General features: G+C 66.0%; 2 protein-coding genes across 5 annotated transcripts in view; both read left to right on the forward strand.

Annotated features, from left to right (window-relative positions):
- The first annotated feature begins 5,250 nt into the window (after positions 1-5,250).
- DES (desmin) lies at positions 5,251-11,000 on the forward strand. The gene is made up of 9 exons (XM_054830622.1): positions 5,251-5,897; positions 7,622-7,682; positions 7,872-7,967; positions 8,056-8,217; positions 8,307-8,432; positions 9,153-9,373; positions 9,507-9,556; positions 9,805-9,887; positions 10,025-11,000. Exons 1-9 carry the CDS (start codon positions 5,344-5,346, stop codon positions 10,064-10,066), a joined length of 1,395 nt encoding a protein of 464 aa, XP_054686597.1. The 5' UTR covers positions 5,251-5,343; the 3' UTR covers positions 10,067-11,000.
- A 2,127-nt stretch (positions 11,001-13,127) lies between these two features.
- SPEG (striated muscle enriched protein kinase) overlaps positions 13,128-24,676 on the forward strand; it is a 38,680-nt gene continuing 27,131 nt past the window's right edge. For all 4 annotated transcript variants that reach the window (XM_054830263.1, XM_054830264.1, XM_054830267.1 and 1 more), the window contains exon 1: positions 13,128-13,970. In XM_054830263.1, the coding sequence (XP_054686238.1) occupies positions 13,562-13,970 (409 nt within the window). In that variant the 5' untranslated portion in view covers positions 13,128-13,561. The remainder of the gene's footprint in view (positions 13,971-24,676) is intronic.

The raw sequence follows: 24,676 nt of genomic DNA on the forward strand, positions 1-24,676 counted from the left end.
CCCTCTAAAAGGGAACGAGCACCCCCACCGCCTGGCACCCCGCAAGCAGACAGCTGGAGCGTCTCCATGTCAACCAGAGCCACCACAGAAAAACAGAGGGCCAGCGCCCCGCCAAGACAGGACCGAGCTGGGAACAGGCAGCCAGCACCCCGGCTCAGAGCTGGATCACATGCACCCCCTGCCCTGCACCCTCCTGCCGAAGGGACATGGGTGCCAGGCAGCCGTTGCCCCGCTCCTCCTGACAGCATCACCCCCCAACTGCTGCAGGCACCCAGCTCAGGGCTGGGTGCTGCCGGGTGGTCCCCAGGACATGCCTGGGGGACATCTGGGGACATTTGCAGCACGGGTGCCTGGATCCCATGGCCCTCCCCCCAGCCGGTGGCTGCCCGGAGTGGGTGGGTGCCCAGAGGATGCGGGTGCCTGGGGCAGATGGGTCCCAGGGGGTGTGGGTGCAGGAGAAGGGGGTGCCCAGATCTGGGGTGGCCGGAGCAGGAGCTGGGGGTGAGTGGCAGGGCCGGGTGTGGCCCTTGCCCAGCCCCGCAGGCGCGAGCAAAGGGCAGTGCCTTGGCATGCCGCAGCTATTCCCGGAGCAGCGGGGCTTCCAGAAAAAGCTCCCGCTGGCTATTTCCGGGTGGGCTCTGACTCACCCCTGGCTGGATGCCAGGGGCTGCACAGCACCTGCCACGGCCGCCCCCCACCCCGTCACCGTGCTCCTGGGAAGGCACTGCTCCTGTCCCCATCCCTCTCTGCCCCATGGACCCCCTGCTGCAGCAGGGAGCCCCAGGGAACTCCACTACCCCCCCGCCAGCTCCTCCTTGCGGTGCTTACACCCCGCTGCTGAACTCACGCCTGTGCCATGGGGTGCCTTGCCGGGGCAGGACCAGTGGGAACAGGGCACCGTGCCCCTTTCCACATCACCCGGCAGCCCAGGGTGGAGTGCCGTGCAGGCTTCACTCCGGGAAGCGTTCCCTAGGACGGTGGGTGGTTCTAGGGATGGGCAGCCGGAGCTGAGCCCCGCTGGAAGGGGTTAACAGAGACATGGCCCAGGACAGAGCCTGTAAACACAGCTGGAGGTCCAAGGAGGTGCCGCCCCCTTCTCCTGAAGCCTGCCAGGCTGCCTGTATCCCCTCCCTGCCCGCCCTTGCAGGATGAGCGCAGGGATGGCACCTATCGAGGAGCATGGGAAAGTGAAATCACTGCCTGGGCATTGCTGGAGGCTGAGCAAATGGCCACCATGCCTTACATAAGCCGCCAATGACGCAGAGGGTAACTGCTACCTCATCTCACTGGCATGGGTGATGCTATTGAGGCCTGCAGGAGGGCAGACAGACACCCCAGCATCCTCACGGACCACAAGGGCAGCCAGTCATCCCTACATCCACACTGGACTGTGTGGGCAGCTGGGCACCTCCAGCATCCCCATGGCCACAGGGCAGGTGAATGTACCCGTGGGTCATGAGGGCAAGTGGACATCCGCAACCGGCTCATGGGCTGTGGGGATGGGTGAACACCCCCAGCATCCCCACAGATCGCAGGGCTCGCTGGAGATGAGTGATGGGAGCAGGTATATGCCTCAAGCATCTGCAGGGACATGGAGGTAGCTGGTCTCCAGCATCTACACGGCACTGGGGGCAACAGGTCGCCCCCAGCATCCTCGTGGACCACGGAGGCAACAACTCACCCCAAGGACCTACACAGACCCAGAGGGGCAAGCAAACACCTCCCAGCATCCATACAGGTTACGGGGGATAGCTGGACACCCCCAGCATCCACGGATGCTGCAGGGCAGCCACATGCTCCCAGTATCCCTGTGCCACTCAGAGACAGGCCATCGTCCCCAGCATCCCCATCACCTGGGGACACAGGGGTGGGGACCATGGGCAGCCAGATGGGCTGTGCGCCCACTCTGCAGGCCCCAAGCCCTGGCGGGGGGTGAAGGTATGGGGGCAGCTGGGGTGAGCAGCAGGTGGGGGGCTGCAGCCTACAGGGCACCCACCAGCTCCTGGGACCCCGATGGGCCAGGGTGGACTGTGGTCCAGGCAGGGAAGGAGAACCATCTCCTATTTAGACAATAGCACGCGCTCTGGGTCCGTCAGCGCCGGGGAATGGGCCGCACAGTCCTTCCCTCTTAGGGTAAAGGCGCCTGGGAGGCTCATGGCTGTAAAAGGAGCGGGACGGAGGGAGACAGCCAGGGGCCAGGAGGGAGGGGGATGGATGCCCTCGCTGCTTCATTCCCATCCCTCTGCTCACCCCTGAGCCAGGGCCAGGCATGAGGAGGGTGCGGGGGCCCCGGTTGGCAGGGTATGGGGCCAAGGAGAGGCCGGAACCCCATCCCCGCATCCTGCCCAGCTCCAAGCCCTGAGATGCCCGCAGCCCGGGGAGGCTGTACCCGGCTCCCCAGGCGGCTTAAATCCTGGGGGAGCAGCGGGGAGGGAGGGCCAGGGAGGAGGGGCGGCTGCGGGATGCAGCTGGCTTCACTCACAGGGATGTCATGACCAGAGGGAGTTGTTTGACATTCCAGCTCCCGACGCCTTCCTGGCAGCAGCCTCCTCCGAGGGCCTGGCGGGAGCTGGGGCCAGGCCAGCGCGGAGGCTTGGGGGCTGCTTCCCAGGCTCCGGCGGTCTGGGTCAGCCCGGCCTGGAATGGAGCTGCGAGGAGACTGAACAGGGCTTTACAGGACAGGAGGCAGCATCCCTCCTGTTGCCTCCCTGCGCTGCACCCCTGCACCACTGCTCTATGGTTTTCCAAGTTCCTAGGGATTCAGCTGGCACGGAGTGCTTGGGGCCATGTCCTTGGGAAGGGACTTTGGCAGGGTCCCTGGATCCTGCTCCTTGCCCCCTGTTTCCCGTGCCGCCGGGTCCTGTGTGCGAACAGGGGCTTTCCTAAAAGGCTGTGGAAAGTCCGAGGTGTCTGTCTGCCCTCTGCCAGCCGTGGGGCCCCTGCCTGCACGGAGTCATCCCGGAAGGCTGTCACGGTAGCCGAGGAAAGGCCACTTCAAACAGTTTGTCCTAGAGCGGGGTCAGGAGGATGCTCCTGGTTAACTGCTCCGAGCCACTTCCCCTCCTAGCAGCAGTGCCCAAGAATGCATTTCCCCTCCCCGGGGCACCCCAACCCTGCAAGCCCCCTGCTCTGTGGGATGGGGATGGGGACAAGGGCTCTCTGGGCCTGGGGAGGGCTCTGCAGTGGGGTCATGGGATGGGACAGCTGAACACTACAGCTGGCACAGTCCTGGCCCAGACCCCTGGGGTCCCCCATGCTGGTGTGGGCACCCACCTGCCCCTCTGCACCCCAGCCAAGGGCTGGCATGCCACCCTGCTGGCACTCAAGGTGGCATGGGGCAGGCAGGGCGTGTGTGGCTCAGGGATGCGCAGGGCACGCTCGGAGCAGGGCCAGGAGGAGGAAGGATGCTGTCTGTTTTTCCATCTTCTTTCCCCCACCCCCCAAACCCCCCCTTCCTTCCATCCTCCCCCCTGCGCTGGGATGAAACAACTACATTTGGAAATACCTTCCCTTTTAAAGGCAGTCTCCGCCAGGCAGCGTGCAACCTCCGGGAAGCCGCCGCATTACGCTGCATCTAGGCGGTCAGGAGGGGATCAGAGGATGGGAGGCTCGGGGGGGGGCAGCCTGGATGCAGGGCCCAGACCTTTGCTGGCCCCCCAGGTGGCAGAGGGCTGGCAGGGAGCAGGCAGGAGTGCCTGCTGGAGCCAGAGCAGTTGAGGATGGTGCTGAGACCAAGCCCAAGCCTTTGCCATGCCAATGCCGCCACGGGCGAGCGCTGGCACTGTTTGGCATCTGCGTTGCAGCTGGGGCGGGGGGGCCGGGAGGTGCGGGGCTGGGCAGGGCTGAGCGCTGCTCCTGCTGCTGAGTCACCCGGTGGCTGGTGGCACAGCGGTCCCCTCTGCCAGGGCCTCCGGGGACAGAGGCGCTGGGGCTGTGCCAGCTGATGTCAGCCAAAACACCCCAGCTTGGGCAAGGTTGGGGGTCACCAGGTGTTCTGGGGGGCCTGGGGAGGAGGGGGTGCTGCCCAGGCACAGCCCCCCTCAGTGAGAACGTCCTTTTTAACGGGCATGGGTTTGTGCGTGGCCCCAGGGGTCCCTGCCCTGACCCACCACCTGCCCAGGAGGTGGGAAGCTGCAGTGGAGTGAACCGGGTTATTCCCCATTCTGGGAAGGTTTGGGGAGCTGGGCTGGGCTTTCTGTTCCCCAGAGCACTGCCAGGCCAAGGGAGAGGCTGAGGAGACAGGGCAGAGCTTGCAGCACCCTGGGATGACCTGGGGACCTTGTCCTGCTCTCGGGGTGACAGAGACCAGGGAGGTGCTGGGGCTGCTCCAGGCAGGGTCCCCATCCAGCCATGCTCTCTGTACACCTGGCGCAAGAAGGGTTAACAGGGTACCTCCCCCGGCTATAAATACCACGTATGTCCCACGGGTATGAGCTCGGGAGGCTATTTTGGTTGGGTGCCTGCTGCTTCGGGAATGTACCAGAGCGAGGACCCGGGGAGGGGGGTGACATCACCGGGGCTGCTTGGACCCAGCACCTGCTCGGGGTCACTCAGCAGCACCCTGAAAGCGCCCAGCCCTGGACCAGTGCTCAGCCCCCCGTATCAGAAAGGTGGGGTCTGGGTGGTGGGTCAGCACAAGCACTCTCAGGGCAGGGGTCCCCCCACATGACCCCCTCCCCAGGGCCCTCCCTTGCCCTCTCTCAGGGGGGGGCGGCTGGAGTCTGGCCCCACATGGAGAGCTGAGCTCTTGCTGTGGGGTGGGTCAGGGCACTGTCAGGGGCATTTTGGGGTGCTCAAGGCCAATTTGGGGAACAGGGCCACCAGGGCATGGGGTCTGGCTCGAGTTGGGGCAAGTGATGGTGTTTCAGGACTGATTCGCCTTCTTCGCCCCCCAGCCCAGCCCATCCGTCTGTCCAGGCCCCACCGTGGATGGGTCTGTGCCGCAGTGGGGGTCTGGGCAGTGCTGGGGGGCTCACCACCAACCTGCCCCCCTTCCTCCCCCCGTACCCCCAGGGACAGGGCGGTGCAGTGGGGGACAGAGGGGAGGCTGATACACTGGTGGGGTCTGGGGGTGCCCAGGGGTCTACAAGCATCGTCATGTCCACCCAGGGGTCCACAGCCCGGCGGTGTGGGCAGGTGAGGGGCGGTGGGCGGGGGCTGGCAGCCATCCACCCCCCCGCAGCAGCATCCCCCAGCTGCCCGGCAGCAGGAGGGGCGGGTGATGTCAGCAGGATACAAATAGCGGCAGCGCGGGTCCCCTCCCGACGCCTCGCTGAGCTGCCGGCCGCTCGCCAGTCCCGCTGCCTGCTCCCTGCTCCGGCCTCGCTGCCCCACGCCGCCACCATGAGCCAGTCCTACTCCTCCAGCCAGCGGGTCTCTTCCTACCGCCGCACCTTCGGCGGCGCCTCCCCGGTCTTCTCCCGCGCCTCTTTTGGGGGCAAGGGCAGCAGCGGCAGCTCCGTCACCTCCCGTGTCTACCAGGTGTCCCGCACCTCGGCTGTCCCCAGCCTGTCCAGCTTCCGCACCACCCGCGTGACGCCCCTGCGCTCCTACCAAAGTGCCTACCAAGGTGCCGGCGAGCTGCTGGACTTCAGCCTGGCCGATGCCATGAACCAGGAGTTCCTCCAGACCCGCACCAACGAGAAGGTGGAACTGCAGGAGCTCAATGACCGCTTCGCCAACTACATCGAGAAGGTGCGTTTCTTGGAGCAGCAGAATGCCCTCATGGTGGCCGAGGTGAACCGCCTGCGGGGCAAGGAGCCCACCCGCGTGGCTGAGATGTACGAGGAGGAGCTGCGGGAGCTCCGGCGCCAGGTGGACCTGCTCACCAGCCAGCGGGCCCGCGTCGAGGTTGAGCGTGACAACCTGCTCGATGACCTGCAGAAGCTCAAGCAGAGGTGAGTGGGGGGCCCTGGCGTGTCCTTGTGGGCGTCCATCCCTAGGGATCAGCGGTGGCAGAGCTCACCCTGGCAGCCCCTCGGGTACTCACTGCTGTCCTTGTGCCCCATGCCCAGAGCCTGTCGTGGCCCCGCTCCTCTGTTCCCCTCACCCCGGCCATGCCTCTTGCTGGCTGCACCTACCTGTGGGGCACTTTGCAGGGTGCCAGGACCTGGCATGTGGGCTGTGAGTTTTGGGAGGGAGAAGGGCACCCACGACCCACTGCACCAGTGCTGGGTGCTCCCTGACCCACGGCGTGGGGCAGGCATGGGGGAGCTGGCCCAGCAGCGTGGGGCAGGGCAAAGAAGGTGCCCACAGCCTGGGCATTGCAGCAGGGCACTCCGGATGGTCGCTGCCAGCCCTCTCCAGGCACCCAGGCAGCACCCAGCAGGCAGGATGGCTCTGGCAGCAGGGGTGTCCTCTGCGCCCTCCCTTGCAGTTGGGCTGAGGCCGGCCTGTGATGCCATGGGACCTCCAAAGCTGGGGGATCAGAGTGCTCCCCCTGGTGCCCCCATCCCCACTCAGACCAGGGAGGGCTGGCCAGCCCATGGGTGCACTGAGCCCTGCGGGATGAACAGACAGACAGAGCCAGCCAGGCGGGCGGAAGCAGGGGGGGGGAGAGGATGACCTGGGGGGGGGTGCTCCGCCAGCTCCGGAGGCGAAGGAGGGAGGGGAGGAAGCGGACGCACTTCCGCAGGCCAGGGATGCTCCAGGCCTGTCGTGGGTGTCCACAGTGCCCTGGAAGCAGCGGGGACCCCCCAAGGATGCCATGGGCCTGGGTGGTGCCAGGGACGGGGCTGTAGCCAGGGGGGAATAGCCACAGGGGTGGCTGGGCTGAGTGACACCCCGGGGACTGACCGGGCACCTGGCAGCAGAGGTGGATGCTCTGTGGGAGCCGCTTGTTCTGATGCTGGTTTGTGCCTTCCCTCCTGGCCTCTGTGCCCCAGGGATGCCGAGTCCCCATCTCCTAGGGGTGACACAGCCTGCTGCCTCCCCCTCACAGCCACAGCCTCCGCTCCAGACGGCCGGCGCTGGGGTGCTGGTGGGGCAGAGCCCCTGATGCTGGGAGGCTGGGGGTGGCGCGTGGAGGAGCTCTGAATGTCAGGGGAGGAGCAGGGCCCGGAACAAACAGGTGTCAGGTTCCTGCCACCCCATGTGCCAGCACCACCCGGGCACCTCCATCTCCTCCCTGCCGCCTTCCCCCTGACCGGCAGCCTGTGGCACTGCCCCCTCCCCGGCACAGCCCAGCTCCCCAGCCCTGACCTTGGGCTCACACCCCAGCGGTCCCCACTCCATACCCCCATCCCACAGCATCGCTGAGACCCGCCTGTCCTCCTGCTCTCCCCGGGACGGCTCAGCCGGTGGCCATCCCTTGGGCACCCCGTGCCGGATCCTGCACCCCGTCCCCCCGGCTGCCGGCCACTCTCCCCTATAAGGGCCGGGGCAGCGCGCGTGGCACCGAGCTGACCTCATGCCTTTGTGCTCTCTCCGGCATTGACTATAATAGGGAATGGGAGGAAGAGCCTCTGGCCCCCCGCCAGCCCTCCCGCCGCCCGCCGGGAATGCAGGACGATCCACCGTCTTCCCACTGGGCCACGCTGGGCTCAGGGACAGCTCAGGGGGACATTGCCACCGGGGGACAGGGCTTCCTCCAGGTCCCCTGACCTCCCGTCTCTGTCCCCAGGCTGCAAGAGGAGATCCAGCTGAAGGAGGAGGCTGAGAACAACCTGGCTGCTTTCAGAGCCGTGAGTACTGTCCCCTTCATGTGGCATGGGAGCTTGCCTTCCCTCCCACCCCCATCTCCCCCCAGCAGCCCAGCCCCAGCACCAGAGCATGGCCCTGGGCGCAGCTTTGCACCTTCCAGCCCCCCGTGCGTGGTCTCCACGCTCCCTCTGCGCCCATCCTGCTAACCCTTCCTCTCCATGTTCCCCCAGGACGTGGACGCAGCCACGCTGGCACGCATCGACCTAGAAAGACGCATCGAATCCCTGCAGGAGGAGATCGCCTTCCTCAAGAAGGTGCACGAAGAGGTAGGTCAGGGGTGGTCCCCTTTCCCATGGGCACCCATGGGGTCAGGGGACGGAGCAGGTGACCTGAGGTGTCACCTTGCCCCCCCAGGAAATCCGGGAGCTGCAGGCTCAGCTGCAGGAGCAGCACATCCAGGTGGAGATGGACATCTCCAAGCCCGACCTGACGGCTGCACTGCGGGACATCCGTGCCCAGTACGAAAGCATCGCTGCCAAGAACATCGCCGAGGCTGAGGAGTGGTACAAGTCCAAGGTGCAGGAGGTGGCGGGCTCCAGGCTGGCCCTTGCGCGGTAGGTCACCCATCCCGGTGGCCATTCCTGCTGACCCTGGTCTCTCCCCAGGTGTCTGACCTGACGCAGGCGGCCAACAAGAACAATGATGCGCTGCGGCAGGCAAAACAGGAGATGCTGGAGTACCGGCACCAGATCCAGTCCTACACCTGCGAGATCGATGCCCTCAAGGGCACGGTGAGCTGCGGGCAGTGTTGGGGTGGCCCCCAGATTTTCCTGCAGGGACCTGCTGCTCTAGGACCTCTCTGGGGTGTGGGGCTCTTCCCAGCTCTTGGAGTTGCTGCCATGGGGGGACTCATACCCCTAATTTGGGCTGCGCCTCCCCCAGTGGCAGTCTGGGCCTCTGTGAGGTGTTTTGGCAGGGCCCTGGGGTCAAGGCGCAGATTGCAAAAGGTGCTCCAGCCCGGGAGGCTCCAGGCAGGCGGGCGCAGGGCTCCGGGTGTCTGGTTGCAGGCTGGGAAGGTGGTTGCATGCAAACAATCAGGGCACAACAGTCCTGCTTTGGCACGGTCACAGTCACATGAGCCAGCCAGCAGCCACCAGCATGGCAGTGCCACCCCGGGGCAGCCGTCTAGTGCTCCTGCACCTCTCCGTGCCCTCCCGCCGGCGTAGGATGGCTTTGCTGGGGGGCCTGGGCACCCGGGCAGAGGGTGCTGGGGTTGCCCAGCACCTGCCCAGCTTGCCGCTTGCCAGACCCTTCTGCCCAGCACGGGGTAGAGGGAGAGTGCCAGCCACCCATCACGGTCCCACATCAGCTGGACCCAGCCCAGGGCTGACCACAGCTCTCCCCAGGTCCTTGGCTCTCCCCTAGGACCCCCCAGCATCCCGAGCTCCCACTCCAGGTGACCCCTGGTCCCTCCGGGTCCGCCTGTTTGCTGAGCTCCCCTGTCCCCCCAGAACGACTCGCTGATGCGCCAGATGCGGGAGATGGAGGAGCGCTTTGCGGGGGAGGCCGGTGGGTACCAGGACACCATTGCCCGTCTGGAGGAGGAGATCCGGCACCTGAAGGACGAGATGGCCCGGCACTTGCGTGAGTACCAGGACCTGCTCAACGTCAAGATGGCCCTGGACGTGGAGATCGCTACATACCGCAAGCTGCTGGAGGGCGAGGAGAACCGGTGAGTGGTGGGGGGGCAGGACAAGGTGGGGGGACCAGCAGGATCAGCTGTTTTTTGGGGCTCCCACCCTGTGAGCAGCTGCCCGAGGGCTGGGGCTGGCTGGCGCTGAGCTCTCGCCTCTGTATCCCTGCAGGATCAGCATCCCCATGCACCAGACCTTCGCCTCTGCACTCAATTTCCGAGGTGAGCGTCACCCCGTGAGGAGGGGGATCTGTGATGAGTCCCCGAGGGTCCCCAGTGTGGGGGCAAATCTCCCTCCTGGGGGGCTGCAGCCAGGCTGGCAGGTTGGGTAGCCATGGGTGTGGGTGCACTCGGTCGGGTGCTGCCATGAGCTGAGGGGGGGTTAAGCCAGGGCTCCTGAAGCCCCTCGGTGGCCCCAGCCCCATCTACACGTTCCCGTGGTCCCACGCCCTGTGTCCTCCCACCCGCAGAGACCAGCCCAGAGCAGCGCGGCTCCGAGGTGCACACCAAAAAGACCGTGATGATCAAAACCATCGAAACCCGCGACGGGGAGGTGAGCGCAAGGAGACACCGGGGGGGTGGTGGGGTGCCAGAGGGGTTGGGGGGGAGGCCGAGCACGGTGCCTGTCCCCGCGGTGGGGGCTCCAGTGCCGGCACGGCACGGCGTCTCACGGTGCCTCTCTCCCGGCAGGTGGTGAGCGAGGCGACCCAGCAGCAGCATGAAGTGCTGTAGAGGAGCCTGCCCCGGCTGCCCAACGGCACCTTCTGTCCTTGACTCCGTCCCGCCGCCAAGCCCCCCTCCTGCCCCCCACCTCGCCCCCCCGGCGCTCCCCCGGCACTGCCCGAGGGGTCTCCCCCGCGCAGCCGCCTCCGGGCCCCCCGCACCCCCCGGGCTCTCTCCTTCGGCTTCGAAAGGCTCGCTCTGCTTTCGCAGCTTCGCAGCAGCAACGCCAGCGTCAGGATCAGGCCCGGGCCGGGGCCGGGAGGGGGGCGGCAGGAGGGAGGGAGGGAGGGAGGAAGGGGACAGGCAGGAGGGGCTGGGGGGAGCAGGTGGTGGCCTGGCACAGCTCCCCGGAGAGCCAGACGGTCCCAGCAGCGGGTTCTGGATCCCCCCGCAGCCCCCTCCCCGCGCTGGGCACGGGCTCGGGGTTCGTCCCGCTGGAGCGGGGACCCGCCCCCCCGCCGGCACCGCCGGCCTCCCCGGAGCTGGCACTTCTCCGGGTGCGTGGTGGCGATGCCAGGGATGGGGAGAAGCGGCGTCCGGGCCGAGCCCCCCCGTTCTCCGCCCGGCTCGGAGCCAGGGTGCTCCCAACCTGCGTGTCCCCCCCGACCCCGGCCCGGGGGGGCTGGGGACCCTGCGCTCCCCCCGGCCCGAGAGGCAGCCCCGTGGGGCAGAGGAGGGCAGCGCCCGCCCCTCCCCCCCCATCGCGGGGACCCCCAGCAGCAGGAGGCTGTGCGGGGCCAGGCTTATGAGCTGAGAGGGTACCGGTAGGTGGACACAGGAGAGAGGAGGAGTGAGTGAGTGGGAGAGAGGGGGGAGAGAAGGAGAGGAGCCGGAGAGAGGCCTGGGGGCCAGGGCAGGCGCCCCCACCCCTCACCCCACTGCACCCCCACCCCACCGCATCTACGTGTCTCTTCAGGCGGCTGAAATAAACAGTGGAGCATCACCCCTTCCTCCCAGTGTATCTCTGGGGCAGAGATGGGATGGGGTGGTGGGAGGCAACACCTGGGGGGAAGTCAGGGCTGGGCTGGATGGGGTGGTGTGTTGGGTTTGCGTGGCAAGGTTTTGGTAGCGGGGGGGCTACAGCATGCCCCCAAGATGTCTCTTCCCTAGGCTGCTGGTCCCCCCCAAAACTTGTGTCCCTCACATTGAAGGTGCCCCAGAGCATTTTGCTGTCTGTGGTGATGTGTTTCCCAGTTGCACTGGATGGGGGAGCCCTGCTGAGTCTGGGGCCAGTGGCAGATGAGGCTTGAGCAGGTTTGGAGGGGCTCTGTGTGACCGTCCCCTGTCCCCCCCATACACTTAGGGCCTCACACCATGGCCCTGTGGCTCTCAGCCCCACAGCCGCCCCCTTTCTGCCCTCACCCAGGCCAGACCTGCCCAGACCCACACCTGCCCAGGACCTCTCCTAGCCCCCCCCATTGCTACCAACCTGCAAGCAGAGCCCCCTTCATCCCAAATCTACCTCCTCCCCAGCACCCCGTGGGCATCAGCCCCACCACCCCATGGCTCAACCTGCCCTATGCCCTCACCCCTCCAACACATGTGCCCCCCTCCCCAGAGTCGGGCTGTGGGTGTCTTGGCTTCGGCTCCTTCGTCCCAGCAATGGGGGATGCAGCAGGGGAACCCAGGGTCAAGCATCCCACAGAGAGAGATTCAGGGTTGCTCTGCCCCGGGAGGTGTCGGAGAGTCTGCCCGCCCTGCCAGGCAGCAGAGTCCTGGGAGGGCAGTGGGCTTGGGAGGTGGTGGTGTTTTAGGGACAAGGCAGGTGCTGCTGCCAGCAGTGGGGATGGGGCTGGCGGGGGTCCCTGCTGGAGAGGCCAGCGTGGTGAACCCCAGTTTTGGCTGTGTGGCCGGCCAGGGCTGGGGGGGGATGTCTGATCTCAAGGGCTGTCTCCAGCAGGTGGCCCTGTGACATCGAGGACAGTCCCCAAGGCTGCCGGGGGGGCGGGGGGGGGGGAATGACACATCCCTTCCTGCCCAGCCCAGGTTGGGGCCCCCCTGGGGCTGGGGGGGACAGGCATGGGACAGAGCAGCCCTTTGCCCACAGGGCAGCACAGGCAGAGAAGAGCCCCCCAAGCCTCTCTCAGGCTTCTCCTCCAGCCCCCAGAGACCCTGGGGCTTGCTCAGCTGCTCTGCAGCCGGGCCATGGGTCTCGCAGGGCATCCCGCTCCAGCACGCCGCAGCCACCCAAGCTGCGGGGGGGGGGGATCCTGGGATCTTCTCCTTGCCGGTGATGCTCCACTGATGCTGGCGCTCTTGGGCTGGTGGCAACGGGCTGTGGCAAAGCCAGTGGGACGGGTCCACAGCAGGGAAGCAGCATGCTGTGTCGCTCGTATCCTGCTCACCCAGATTTATAGCCCCCCGCGAGGGCGGCCGGGGCCGGGTGCCGAGATGTGTGCCATTGCGCCAGGAGCCGGGGAAGCCCTGCCTTGCCCGGGGGTGGCAAGGCAGCGCGTGGCACAGGCAGTCCCTGGTCACTCGCTGCCTGGAGCGCAGCATGTGGGAGCTCTCATGGGGCACCCCAAACTTGAACAGCGGGGTGCTCCTTCTCTGAGCAAGGCTTGAATGGGGGGCTGGCTGGGACCAACACTGCCCAGGGCAGTAAGGTAGGGGCTTGGTGAGAGAAATGGGGTTTTGTTGTGTATGCAGCCTCTCGGCAGTGTGGATTTGGGGTGAGCAGGGATGTAGGGATTCCCCCTCTCCGCTGCCTGCTGGGGATGGGGCAAAGGGGCCCCGCGCGGCTGGCTCCTGCCCAAGGTCTCCCGTTGCAGGAAGCATGAGGGTGTCCTTTCCCTCCACATGCCACCAGGGTCTCTCTGTCCCGATCCGGTGACACCGCCAGAGAAGGGGAAGGGGGGGGAGGAAGGCTGGATCCCCCCCGAGCCTCACTGCTAATATGGAAAGGCGCTGGCCCCTTTCTATCTTTGCAAGCGGAGCTGGGCTGCAGGGCCGGGGTGGTGGGTGCTGAGAGGGGGAGCCCGGCCAAGGAATGTGACATATCAGAGGCAGCTGCCACTTCGGGAGAGGGGGCAGAGGGAGCGCAGCTCGCCGGGGGCCGCACGGGACGGGACGGGCGAGGGGGGGGACGCCACGGCCCCAGCGCCAGGACAGCTCAGCGAGCGGCCGGCACCCGTGGGACTCGCACCCAGGCCGGCGGAGGAGCAGGTGCCGAGGCGCTGGGCAGGCTCGGGGTCGCAGCGGAGCATGGGCTGTGGATGCCACACTGCACCGGGCGCTTGGTGAGTGGTGGCTTGGCGAGCAGCAACCTGAGCCCCTGCCTAAAAATAGCCCTTCACTTGCCCACGGCCCTGCGACCTTCGGGGCTGTGGCCGGCGGGGGGGAGGCACCGAACCAGACAGCACCTGAACCGGGGGGCTGCCTCTGCCTCGGCACCCCTGGCAGGCACCCAGCACCCCCGGGCTGCAGGCAGGGGAAGAAGACGGGCACGGTGCTGCCGGCTCAGGGCGGTGGGGGTCACGGGAGTGGGCAGGGGAGCTGCAGACCATGCACCGAGCGCAGGGACGTGGCGGCACGACTAGGGCCGGTGGGGAGCCCCGGGCGGCCCCGCCGAGCCCCGGCATTCCCCCAAAGCGTGCCAAGGTCACGGCGGAGCCAGGGGCGCCTGAGGAGGGCCCAGCTCGCCTGGCGGCACCATTTTTTGCACGGAAGCTGAAGAATGCAGCGATCGGCACCGGCTGCGACATCCGGCTGCGGGTGGTGGTGGTGGGCAACCCCCAGCCCAGCCTCCGCTGGTACCGAAATGAGGAACTGCTGGCCCCATGCGAGGAGGAGTACGGCACCCTATGGATCCGGGACAGCAAAAAGGAAGATGCCGGCGTATACACCTGCATCGCCGAGAATGAGCGGGGAGAGGCCATGACCAGCGCCGTGCTGGCCATCATTGACATGGAAGGTAAGGGTGGCATGGCTGGTGGCACCCCTGTGCTGGCACAGCCGTGGGCACGGGTTTGCTGAGGGTGGCAGCTGTGCTTTGCAGGATCCTGCTGCTGTGCATGCCCCGGGTTAGCCAGGGGTGAGCTTCACTGTGCCCACCCTGCTGCAGGCTGGGGTGCCCGGGTACCGGCAGCACCGGGGCGGCTCTCTGGGCTGGAGCGAGCATGTGGCTGCAGTACCCGCTGCCAGGCCGGGCAGGGTGCCAGGGCCGGGCACGGACGCGTTGGGAGCATGTGATGCCAGGCCTGATCGGGGCAGGAGGGGAGAGAGAGAGAGAGAGAGACGCAACTTGGGTGCACGGCACCGGTGGTGCCACCCTCTGCAGCCGCTGGCAGGGTCCCTGGCACCCCGTGGTGCCCCTGCGCGAGCCACCCCCGTGCACCAGCTGCCTGTGGCATCGCCATCACAGCTGTACCAGGCACCGGGGCTGCACTGGGAGCACTGGGACCCTCTGGAGGTGGGGCCGGGGGAGGAGCCTAATACTGCAGGAGGTGGGGCTGTCGAGTGGGTGGAGCCTGTGCCGTGTAATGGGCGGGGCCTAATGGTTAATTAGCGGGGGGGGAGCAGTTTCTGCTGGCTCCCTAGAGCCCTATGGCAGTCCCTCTGCTTGTCATCTCTAGACACAGGGCATGCTCCTCTGGTGCACAGGGAGTGCATGGGGGCTGTTGTGGGCCCTTGCACGGGTGGGCCTCATCCTGCAAAGGGGCCAAGCAGGTTTGGGGCTCAGCCCCCTCTGCCCCAGGATGGATGTCACCTCTCTGGGACATTGCAGACCTGGGTGTTGGGGAGTGTGTGGTGCTGGCCAGTGTGCGTTGCTCTGAGATGTGAGCTGTGCTGTCTGTGTGGGGACAGCAAGGGCAGGGAGCAAGGGAAGTGGTGCTGAGCCCCAAGGCTCTGGAAAAGGAGCTGCACCTGGGGCTTTTCAGCAAGGGACGTGTGCTGGAAATGCTGCACCTTGAGGGGGGGACTGGGTGACAGTGGGAGGGCAGAAGGAGCGTTCACGGTGCTGAAGGGGAGCAATGGGGGAAGAGGAGGAGTGGTTCTGTTTGGGCTGGGGAGTGGGAGGAGCAGTGTTTGGATGAAGGTTTGAGGTGTACGTGCTGCTCATGGGCCTGGTGGGGGAACAGGGGGAGCACAGAAGTGTGCAGGAGGGGTCCTGCCCTGCAGTGGGTCTGTGTGGGGTCACTATGCATTGCACCTTTGGGGGCTGTGGCACTGTGTGGTCAGATGTATGGTGCTGTGTGTGCAGGCAGAATGGGAGACGTGCACTCTCCCACAGGGCAGGAGCAGCCTGTCCCGGGGGAACTGAGGAGGGGGTGTCACCCTGTTCTTACACTCTGGTGTGCATCTGCACCTCTCCACGGCACCCCTGGCCCAGGTTCCCCTGCCTCTGCCCAGCAGCGTGGCACCGCCTGATTTCCCCAGGTGCCCGTTCCCGTTGTGCTGACGCACTCGTCCCTGCTCCCGATTCCCAGCCGCCAGCCCTTGCTGCCGCCTTTCTGGAGCAGCTGAGGGAGGGACGGAGCAGCCAAGATTGCCTAATGCACGGGGTGAATGTCACCCTGCCCTGGGTGCTTGGCCGTGGGTGCGCTGCCTTCAAGCAAACAGCCGGCCCCGGGGCAGAGACGCCTCTGGAGCCGCGCAGGCATCGGGCTGGGCCATAAGCGTGGCAGCCCCCGGTGTGGCTTTGCCCCTTCCCTGGGGCAGAACGGTGTCCGTGGTGTGCCGCAGCAGTGCCCAGGGAGCACCATGTCCTGATGAGTGCTGGTGTCGAGGTGATGGGGGGGTCCAGCCTGGCGTCCTCGCAGGGCACTGGCACTGAGTGCATTGTTCCCTCGGGGCCATTTTCTCCACGCCGGCAGCCGAGGGGTGAGACAGGTCATCATGTGAAATGGAGGAGCCGTGCCACTGCTCTGTACCCACATGTCCTGACACCTTGCCAGGAGGTGTGCCGTGGCTTGACAGCCTCCGGCATGGAGGACCCAGCTGCTCAGAGGCTCTCCACGCTCCCTGCCGAGACCCAGCTCTCTGGGGACTGTGGAAGTTCCACTGGCGGCTGTGCCGTCCCTGTGCTGGGCAGGGACACCCAGTCCTTGTTACCTGGGGGCCCTGTGAGCTGGGTTGTCAGCGAGTTACAGGGCAAGGGGGATGTGTGCAAGGTCCCTGGGCAGGATGATGTCTTTCTCTGAGCTTGGGGTCCTGGCCCCATCATGTATGGAGGTATTGGGGTGCCCTTGCTCCATTCACCTCTGCTGGGTCGTGGTCTCCAGTGAGCGCAGAGCCTGGTCCTCTACCTTCTCTCCCTGGTGTGCTGGCCAGGCTGCAGCTCTCTGCGGGGTCAGCATCAGCTCTCCCCAAGGTGGCTCAGGTCACTGCTGGTGTTGTGGGGGGGCTCTGTGCTGCCCAGCTCTGCACTCTGCCCCAGCAGCTTCTTCTGCACCAGCTCAGCATTCTCCCTTGCTCACACGAGCCTGATTTAGCTCCTCTAATCCCTTGCCCTGAATCTGTCGCTCCACCCCACTAATGATTTTCTCCTGCTCTTCTCCCAGGTCCCCTGAGTGCGTCAGTGCCCAGCATGGGGAGCGGGAAGCACACACGTGGGGGTGGCTGGACAGCCAGGCATGGGGGCTCCCGGGGGCACAACATCCCTGCTGTGTCCCACCATCCCTGCCGTGTCCCACTGCTCTGCCCCTCTCCTGCTGCAGGTTCTCCCTCGTGCCCCAGCTGCAGGGGTGCACGTGGGGTGTGTTGACCCTTCTCACACCACCACCAGCCCCTGGTCAAGGGGCTTCCCAGGTCCATCCAGGGACCCTCTAGACCCTTCCAGCCAGCCCTGGTCCCCGCCGTGACTCCATCACCCCCAGGCTCACTGAAGCCTATATCACCTCTCAGCTGCATCTCCTGAATTTTTTCCCCGTAAACTGGATTAAATCACCTCTTAATAAGCGGAGCTAATCTTTTAGAGCCCAGCCCTCCCTTGCAGTGCCAGCACTGCCTGATCCTCCCCACAGGGCTGTTTCAAGGTTGGATGTATCTGTCTTGGGATCTCAGTGCAAGGGTCTTGCTCCACTCGCCTCCACCTGCACTCAGCAATCAAACCGCCTTGGAACCTTTCCTCTGCCCAGGGAACAGCCTGCAGCCGCCTGGATTTGGGGGCAGGGAAGGGGGCAGGAGCTGCCTGTGTGCAGTAGCCCTGCTTGGCCCATTCCTGTCCATCCCAGACTTACGGTGGGGCAGCATGCTTTTGTGGCTGGTGGTGCATGGCAATGGCAGCCTGGTGGGGATGGCGGCACTGACAGTGTCCCCGGTGGTTCATCACCTCTGGCCATTTATTTCAGTGCCTAACTTTAGTCCTTTTGCAGTGCTGTGCCCATGTTTAATGCCAACTGCCCCTTCCCTCTGGAGCCCCTGCCAGCCCTGATCAGGGACCAAAACAGGATCTAAAGCCTTCCTTTGCCATCTCCTCCCTCTCATGGGACTCTCTGGGGCTGCCTCAGTTTCCCCTTGCTCTCCCCCCAGCCCCAGGGCACAGCAGCATCTCGGAGGAGCCCGGGATGCGGCAAGGCTCCAGCCGAGGCTGCTGTGCCCTGCTGTGGGGTGGGCACCATGCCCGGCTGTGCCAGCGCAGGGGCTGCCTCTCCAGAACTGCTTGGCTGGTGCCACCCGGGGTGCTGGTCTCAGCTGGCACAGGGACAGGTCCCCAGGACTGGGCAGTGCAGGGGGGATGGGGCTGGACCCAGCCCTCGGGATGCCCACAGCCAGCAGGGCTGGCGGGTGGACCGGCTGTGCAGCTGCCAGTCCCCAAGTACAGCCACACGCCCTGGGGCTGTGCCCGTTCCCTGGCCCCAGGGGTGGCACCGGGACCAGCCCACGGGCAGCTGCCGGAGACCCACCTGGGCAGGGGGCTGGCACGGTGGCCACGTGTGCCGGCTCCCCATCCAGGGGCGCTGTGGACCAGCAGGGCTGCTCCTGGGTGAGCGGAGCGGTGGGTACAGCTGTCCAGTCACTCACCTCCACCCCTGCCCTCTCGCCTGCTGCCGGGGGGTTATTTTTGCTGAGGAATGTGCCGTCCCCTCAGATTCTGGCGGGCTGCAGGGCTTGTGTTACAGGCGAGAGGCTGAGACCCGGGCCTGCAGGCAAGTAAATATAGCACCGCCGCTCAGGGCTGCGTGATGGGGCGACAGCCTCTTCCTCCTCCCAGGGCTGCCCAGTGCTCCCTGTGCCCCTCCTGCCTCCCCACACCAGGTTGCTGGCTTGTGCCCTGGCACGGTGGCACTGGGAAGGGGCTAGCTGCTTCTACCCTGCTGCTGCACGCAGCCCCTCAGCCCCAAGCAGGGGGGATGTCAGGAGTGGGGCTGGCAGGGCAGGGACAAAATGCCTCCTGCCATCCCGCTCTGTGCCCAGGCACTCAGAGCCAAGGTTGTGTTGCTGTCCTGTGTCCCCTTGTCCTCTGCCTGCAGTGGGCACCGTGTGCTTGGGCATCCTTCTAGCAGCAGCAAGGGGAGGTGATGCTGGGGAGGGCACCTGGGGTGTCCCTAGCTCTTGGGAGAGGGGTCACAGCAGAAAACTGCTCTTCCATAGGGCTAGAAAGCTGCTGCAGTGCTGCCCGGCCCCATGATGAGGGCCATCCCGCTGCATTTATTTCCCCCTGGGGACAGGGCTGGGGACAGTCCCCACCTCTCCAGTCTCCCAGCACATCCACATCTCCCGCAGACTGTCCCCAGCAGCTCTGGGAGGCACAAACACATGAAAGATTCATGCCCAGACCTCCTACCCGAGACGGCTGCATGCACCCGCCACCATCAATTATTCAAGCACCGAGACAAGGGGGCTGATGGCCGGGGCTGGGCGGCTGGTGCCCGGTCAGTGCTGAGGTGCAGGAGTAGGGTCTGTGCAGAGCTGCTGGGGAGGCCCAGCGAGGTATGGGGAGCCGTGGCTCTGAGCAGCATAATTAATGCTGCATTTTGAGTAAGCGTTTGCTATCTGCTTTGCTCGGGGCTGGTGTGTGTCCAGCAGGAGAAGCTGGAGCTGGGTGGCAATGGGGCCACCTGCTCCAGATCTGCCCCTTGGCCATGCCATGACCGCACTGGCCCCTGGCCCCTGCCCCATGTCCCTGTCCTGCAGAGGAGCAGGGCGGTGCCAGGGCTACATCTTCTGCAGGGACTCCAGCTTTGCCCTTCCAGGGGGATTTGCAGGTGCTGCTGCCTCTGGAAAGGACTTTGGGACCTCACAGCAGGCGCAGCCCCTCAGAGGTGACACAGCAGCTCTCAGGGGCGCAGCATCCCTGGGCAGCCCAGAGCCACTCCTGGGGCTTTTGCTGAGGGATGGCCAAGTGGCAGAGACACAGTCGCAGGGAAGGGCTGCATGCCTGGCCAGCCGGGAGCCGTGGCAAATGGGGCAGCGGACGTGGCAGTTGGAGGATACCCGAATGAATGTGTTTTGGCTGGGCACATGTGGTCCCTCCCTGGGGCTGTCCCTGCAGTGCTGTGGTGGCAGCACCCTTGCCTTGACACCGCCGTGTGCCAAGCCCAAGCCTTGGTGCTCCTTGCCGGCATCCCTGACTAGGGTTTTACCCCACCTTGAGTGTGAAAAAAAGTGCAGGCTGGTGCAGGTCTGTGACAGGACCACAGGCACGCACAGCCTGGGTGAGAGCACCTTGCAGGGAGACCCTGGGTACAGGGATCCTTGCGGACATCAGCCCCACAGGCTACCCCTTTACCCAGCCCTGGCCCAGGGGTACCCATCTCTGCCCCCACCCAGGGCTGGGGGGCCCAGCAGAGTCCTCTGGCTCCAACAGGAGATTCCCTTAGTGCCAGCTCTGGCATTTGTGGGACTCGCCTGACGTGCGGGGTCTCCACGGAAACCCCGCAGCATCATTCGAATTGTGGGACTGTCAGAAATGTTGTATAAACAGCTCCTTTTGTACTGGGTAATTTGCAAGTTATTATGGAGCCATGAAAAGCCTCACGTTGGGAGTCATAGGCTGGGAGGGGAAGCAGAGAAAAGCTGCCAGAGCTGCCAAGCGTCGTGGGGAGCGTGATGCCTGTGTGCCGCCCTGCGTGGGGCAGCCGGCTCTCCAGGGGACAGGTGAGCAGCATGGGGACAAGTGCTGGGTGGGGAAGCCTCCAGCAGCATCCCCATGGATGCTCTGCAGTGGGAGGGGGCAGTGCGGACAGCCGGTGGGGCTGGGACCTCGGCAGCCTCTTGAAGAGCATGAAAAGGGGGCTGGTGGGTGCTGTGGGGCTCAACGGCTTGGTGAGCTGGTGATGCAGGGCACCGTGAGCTGTGGGGGGCACAGCAGGCAGGAAAGGCCCCGCTGAGGCTGTGGGGCTGGGACTGCCCCTCTGGCTTATTTGCAGTGTCACCCAGAGAACAGGCCGGCAGAGCTGGGGAGGCTCAGGTGGGGAAGGCATGCTGGGGTTGTGCCAGCACCCCGGCAGCACTAAGAGGTCTTAATGGCCCTGGCCAGCCTCACCGGGGACCCCCACCCACAGCTTCTGCCCACACCCCGGGATCTACATTGCAGCTCAGTCCTGGGCACTCAGTCCTGCCCTGAGCTGTGCCATGGGTCCTCACCCCAGCAGGAGGGGAGGTCTCATGTGGACAGGGACAACAGCCTACCTCACTGTGTCAAGCTTGCATCCCCACCAGCCATAAAGCAGTGATGCAAGCTGTGGGGTGAGCAGTCCAGCCCTGCCATGCTGTGTGGGTCCTGAAGCACCCAGGGGACAGGGTGCAAGGTCTGCCTTAAGGGCGCTGGGTGCCTGGTGATGGAGGCTGTGTGGTTTGCAAGGGGAGGCTGGGTGGTTTGCAAGGAGGGGCTCATACTGTGGTGTGGGCAGTGCCGGACCAGGGGGGTTGCTGTGAAGGACCGTGCCCATATTAGCTCTTGTTCGTGTGCTAGCAGGTCAGCAGTGCTGGGACCCACGCGCATGTCTTGTTAAGGGGACCTTTCTGTATCGCCAGTGGCTGGAGGATGTGGAGGACTGAGCAGAGGCTGGCAGAGTGATGGTGAGCCTGGATCTTGGCTGGGCAGTGCCGTGGCACACTGTGGTTGTGCTGCTGTGTGCAGGGTTGTGGCAGCTGTGGCAGAGGAGCTGCCCTGTTTGGGGGCACTTTGGGGGCAGCACGTGGAGAGCAGTCGCGTGTAGCGCTGGCACGGTGTGTTGTTATTCTTGTGTGTTGTGTTATTCTTGTCCTCGTCGGGGTGCGTGTGGGAGCTGCGGTGGTGGGCTGTGCCCCACGGTGCTGAGCACGGAAGAGAAGAGCCCCTGCCCCGGGCAGTGGGGCAGGATGGACCGACGGCAGGGGACAGTGGTACAGCCGCATGGCTGGGCAGGGGGCTCGGACCCCTGGGTGCCATGGAGCCAAAGCCAGCGGGGGGTAGGACGTGTGGCCCCGCGGCTGCCCTCGCCCCCCCCCGCCACCTGTGCCCTGCCTGTCCCCCGCCGCTGTCACTGTGTGCCAGGGCTGGCGGGGAGGCGGAGGCGGAGGCAGGCGGGGGAAGGATGGAGGGAGGAGCACTCCAGTGATGCTTCATGCTCACAGCTCCAGCCCTCCCGAGAGCCCAACCTGGCGAGCCCCTTTCTCTCCCTCCGCCGTCCCCGGCTGCCGGCGGTGGAGGATGCTCGGAGCATCGCTTGCCCCCCCGGCGTGCTGACAGCGGGGACCCCGCCGGGAGCGGGCTGGCGTCCTGCCGGGCCTGAGCCGGTGTTACCGGGCCAGTCGGGCTCTGCAGAAGCATGAAGAAGATCTGGGTGAAGAAGCGTTTCCAGGTAAGGGCTCCGGGCTGCCGCGCCGGCGGGTGCCGGGAGGAGGGAGCAGTACCGGGGAGAGGGAGCGGATGGGGATGGGGGTGTCCCTCCGGCCCTGCCGCTGCCACCCGAGGCACCCCAGGGCTTCGCCCATTGCCGGCTGCAACCCCGGTTGCAGAGCTGCCAGCTGCCCGCCTGTCCTCGCCAGCCCGGGCAGGAGGAGCAGAGGGCAGGTGCTCAGCACCGCCTGTGCCAGCAGCGGGGCTGGGACCCCCGCTGAGGGTTCCCCCCCACCACCACCGCCCTTTCCCCTCTCTGCCCTCCGGAGCCGGGGCAGCAAATGGAGGCTGCTTCATGGCTCCCCCCAGCCCTGCTGCCGGTGGTCACGGAGCTGGAGACGAGGCTTTGCATGCGTCATCCCCTCCGCGTCAGGAGCATGCCTGGCACAGGCAAGGCTCCTCCGCGGGCCCCGCCGCACGCTCTGCTGCCGAGCAAGGAACAAGGACGTCACTTGGCCTCGGCGGGGGGGTGGAGGATGGAGGGCATTCTTCCAGGAAGCCCCCTCGCCCCCGGCTCCCCTGGGGCGCACAAGCCCACCCCGCTGCTCCACCCAGCGCAGGCGTGTGGCCTCCCCGCTGTCACCCTGCCTGGTGGCCCAGCAGGGGCTTGGGAGGGGCTGTCACCCACAGCCCCTTCCCAGGGGTGCGGGATGTGCCGTGGGACACAGGTCCCCAGGGATGGTGGGAACCGGGTGGAGGGGTCCCTCCGGTGTAGGGTGGCTGGCACTGCCCGGCTGCCCCAGCTGTCCTTGGGGGCAACAAGCCCAGGGGCTTGCCCGTATGGCGGGGCAGGGTCCTGCTCCACTAGCTGAGCATGGGGGGTATCGGGACACCCACAGTGGCTGTCCCTCCGCACCAGGCAAGCCACCCACTGCCTCCCCACCTCACCCCATCCCTGCTCCCTGTCTGCCTGTCTTGCACCAGTGGCACCAGTGCTGTGTCGTGCTGGGCTCCACATGCCAGGCGGTGTCAGGCTGCACGGGCTGTGCTCCATGGCTCCAGCAGCCCCTTCTCCCCGTTGACTCCCCTTGGCCCATGGCTAGGGATGCCCCATGCCAGAGCCACGGCAGGGCCCCAGCCGGGGCAGGGGGGGTCTATGGCTGGCATGGGGGAAGGAGGCAATGCCAGGTCTCACCCAGCTGCCCTGTGGAGCAGGGCTGAAGCCAGGTGCTGATCCCAGCCAGTCCTTTTCCCCAGCCTGGGCTGGGTGGGCACAGAGCGGGCTCCTGGGGCTCCCCCGCCCCTTTTCCCAGGGTGCAAATGAAATCCCAGGCAGGGAGCACACCCCTCAATCTCTGGCTGGTCCCTTTGCCCAGGCCCCAGCCCCACAGCGAGCTCTGAGCTGCTCTTGCCCCCTTTCCACCTCCCTGCTCAGAGGTGACCCTGCATCACCCAGCACTCGCTCCCTGCTGAGCTGCGGGTGGGTGCTGTTCCCGAGGAGGGTCCAGGCTGCAGGGTGCCCCAATCCTGCAGGGACCTGTTGTGGGGCAGAGGGGAGAGGGCTCAGCCACCCGGTAGCTCTGGGCAATGGAGCCCAGCCCAGGCCCTCTGGGGATGGGGAGCTGATGGCGCCAGTCCCTGGGGAAGCCACAAGAGCACCCGATAATGGCACTCAATTGCATTTTCATTTTTTAATGGGGGAATTATCCGCCGATGGTGCAGTTAATCACTCATCTATCTTTCCCTGGCCTGGAAGACGGGCTGCCAGCCAGAACCAGCACAGTCAGCCGAGGAGGGGAGGTGAAGCCTGGCTCAGCCTGAATACAAATGTGTCTCGTGCAGCCGCTGCCCTCTGGCCAGCACCGCATGCAGGCAGGGAGCTGGTGGGAGCCCCCAAGTGCTGCCCGTGAGCAGAGGCTGCTGCTGCAGTGGCAGCAGCTTTTGGGGCATGCAAAATTAGCCTGCTGCCCTTCCAAGGGCAACTAGCTGCTGGCCATGCTTGGCTAGCTGCCCCGGGGGTTGTCTGTCCCTGGAGGCTGTCTGTCTGTGACCCTGCTTGGGAGCTGTGGGGAGGCAGGAGGGGCTGGCAGAGTAAAGGGCTTCAAGAAAGCTGGGTGTCCAGCCCTGGGTTCCACGCTGGAGAGACAGGTCACGGGGCGTCAGTGTCCTGGGGAGACCCCGTCACCCAGACTGGCTGGGAAGGATGCTCAGTCCTGGCAGCCCAACCCTGCCTGTCTGCACGCCACATCCCCACTCCAGCCTACCTTGGAGATCACCCCATCCCTCTGCTTCCCTGGGAGACGGTGTTGGTGCACGTCAGGCCTGGCAGCTGGGTCACCCTCGGCTGGTCCCTCCCTTGGCAAACGGGTGCCTGGCCCTGGGCTGCGGCGCAGAGGGCGGCCGAGCTGGCAGGGAGCTCCTGGCACCTCCACCCCGTGCTCGGGTCCCGCCTGCCAGCCCAGACGGTGCGGGCAAGCGTGGCTCCCACGCCTCCAGCCCCACGCAGACAGACCGGTCCCATGCCATTTGCGCCAGGCAGCCTCTCTCGCAGCTGGCACAGTCTCTGCTGGGGATGGAGGGTGCTGTCCCCTGCGCTGGGCCAGTGCCCGTGGCGGCGTCTGGGCCAGTGCCTGAAAGACGCTTTGCTGGACCGGTCCCCACACTGGCGCGGGCGGTGCCTTCAAAGGGTCTGCGGAGCATTTGGGCACCCACCCAGGCAAAGACCTTGCTGCAGGCGGTGCTGGCTGCAGGCAGCGGTGCTGGGGCAGCTGTGCTGCCCAGGTCTGGTGCTGCCCAGGTACAGGTCACGGCGCAGGGCTGGGGTGCACAGTGTCACCTCACCACGCACGGGCAGCAGTGCAGGGCTGGGTGTGCTTGTCACCCCCTGGACATGGGCAGTGGTGCAGGGCTGG

The sequence above is a fragment of the Grus americana genome, chromosome 6 (assembly GCF_028858705.1).
Source record: "Grus americana isolate bGruAme1 chromosome 6, bGruAme1.mat, whole genome shotgun sequence".
NCBI lineage: Eukaryota > Metazoa > Chordata > Aves > Gruiformes > Gruidae > Grus > Grus americana.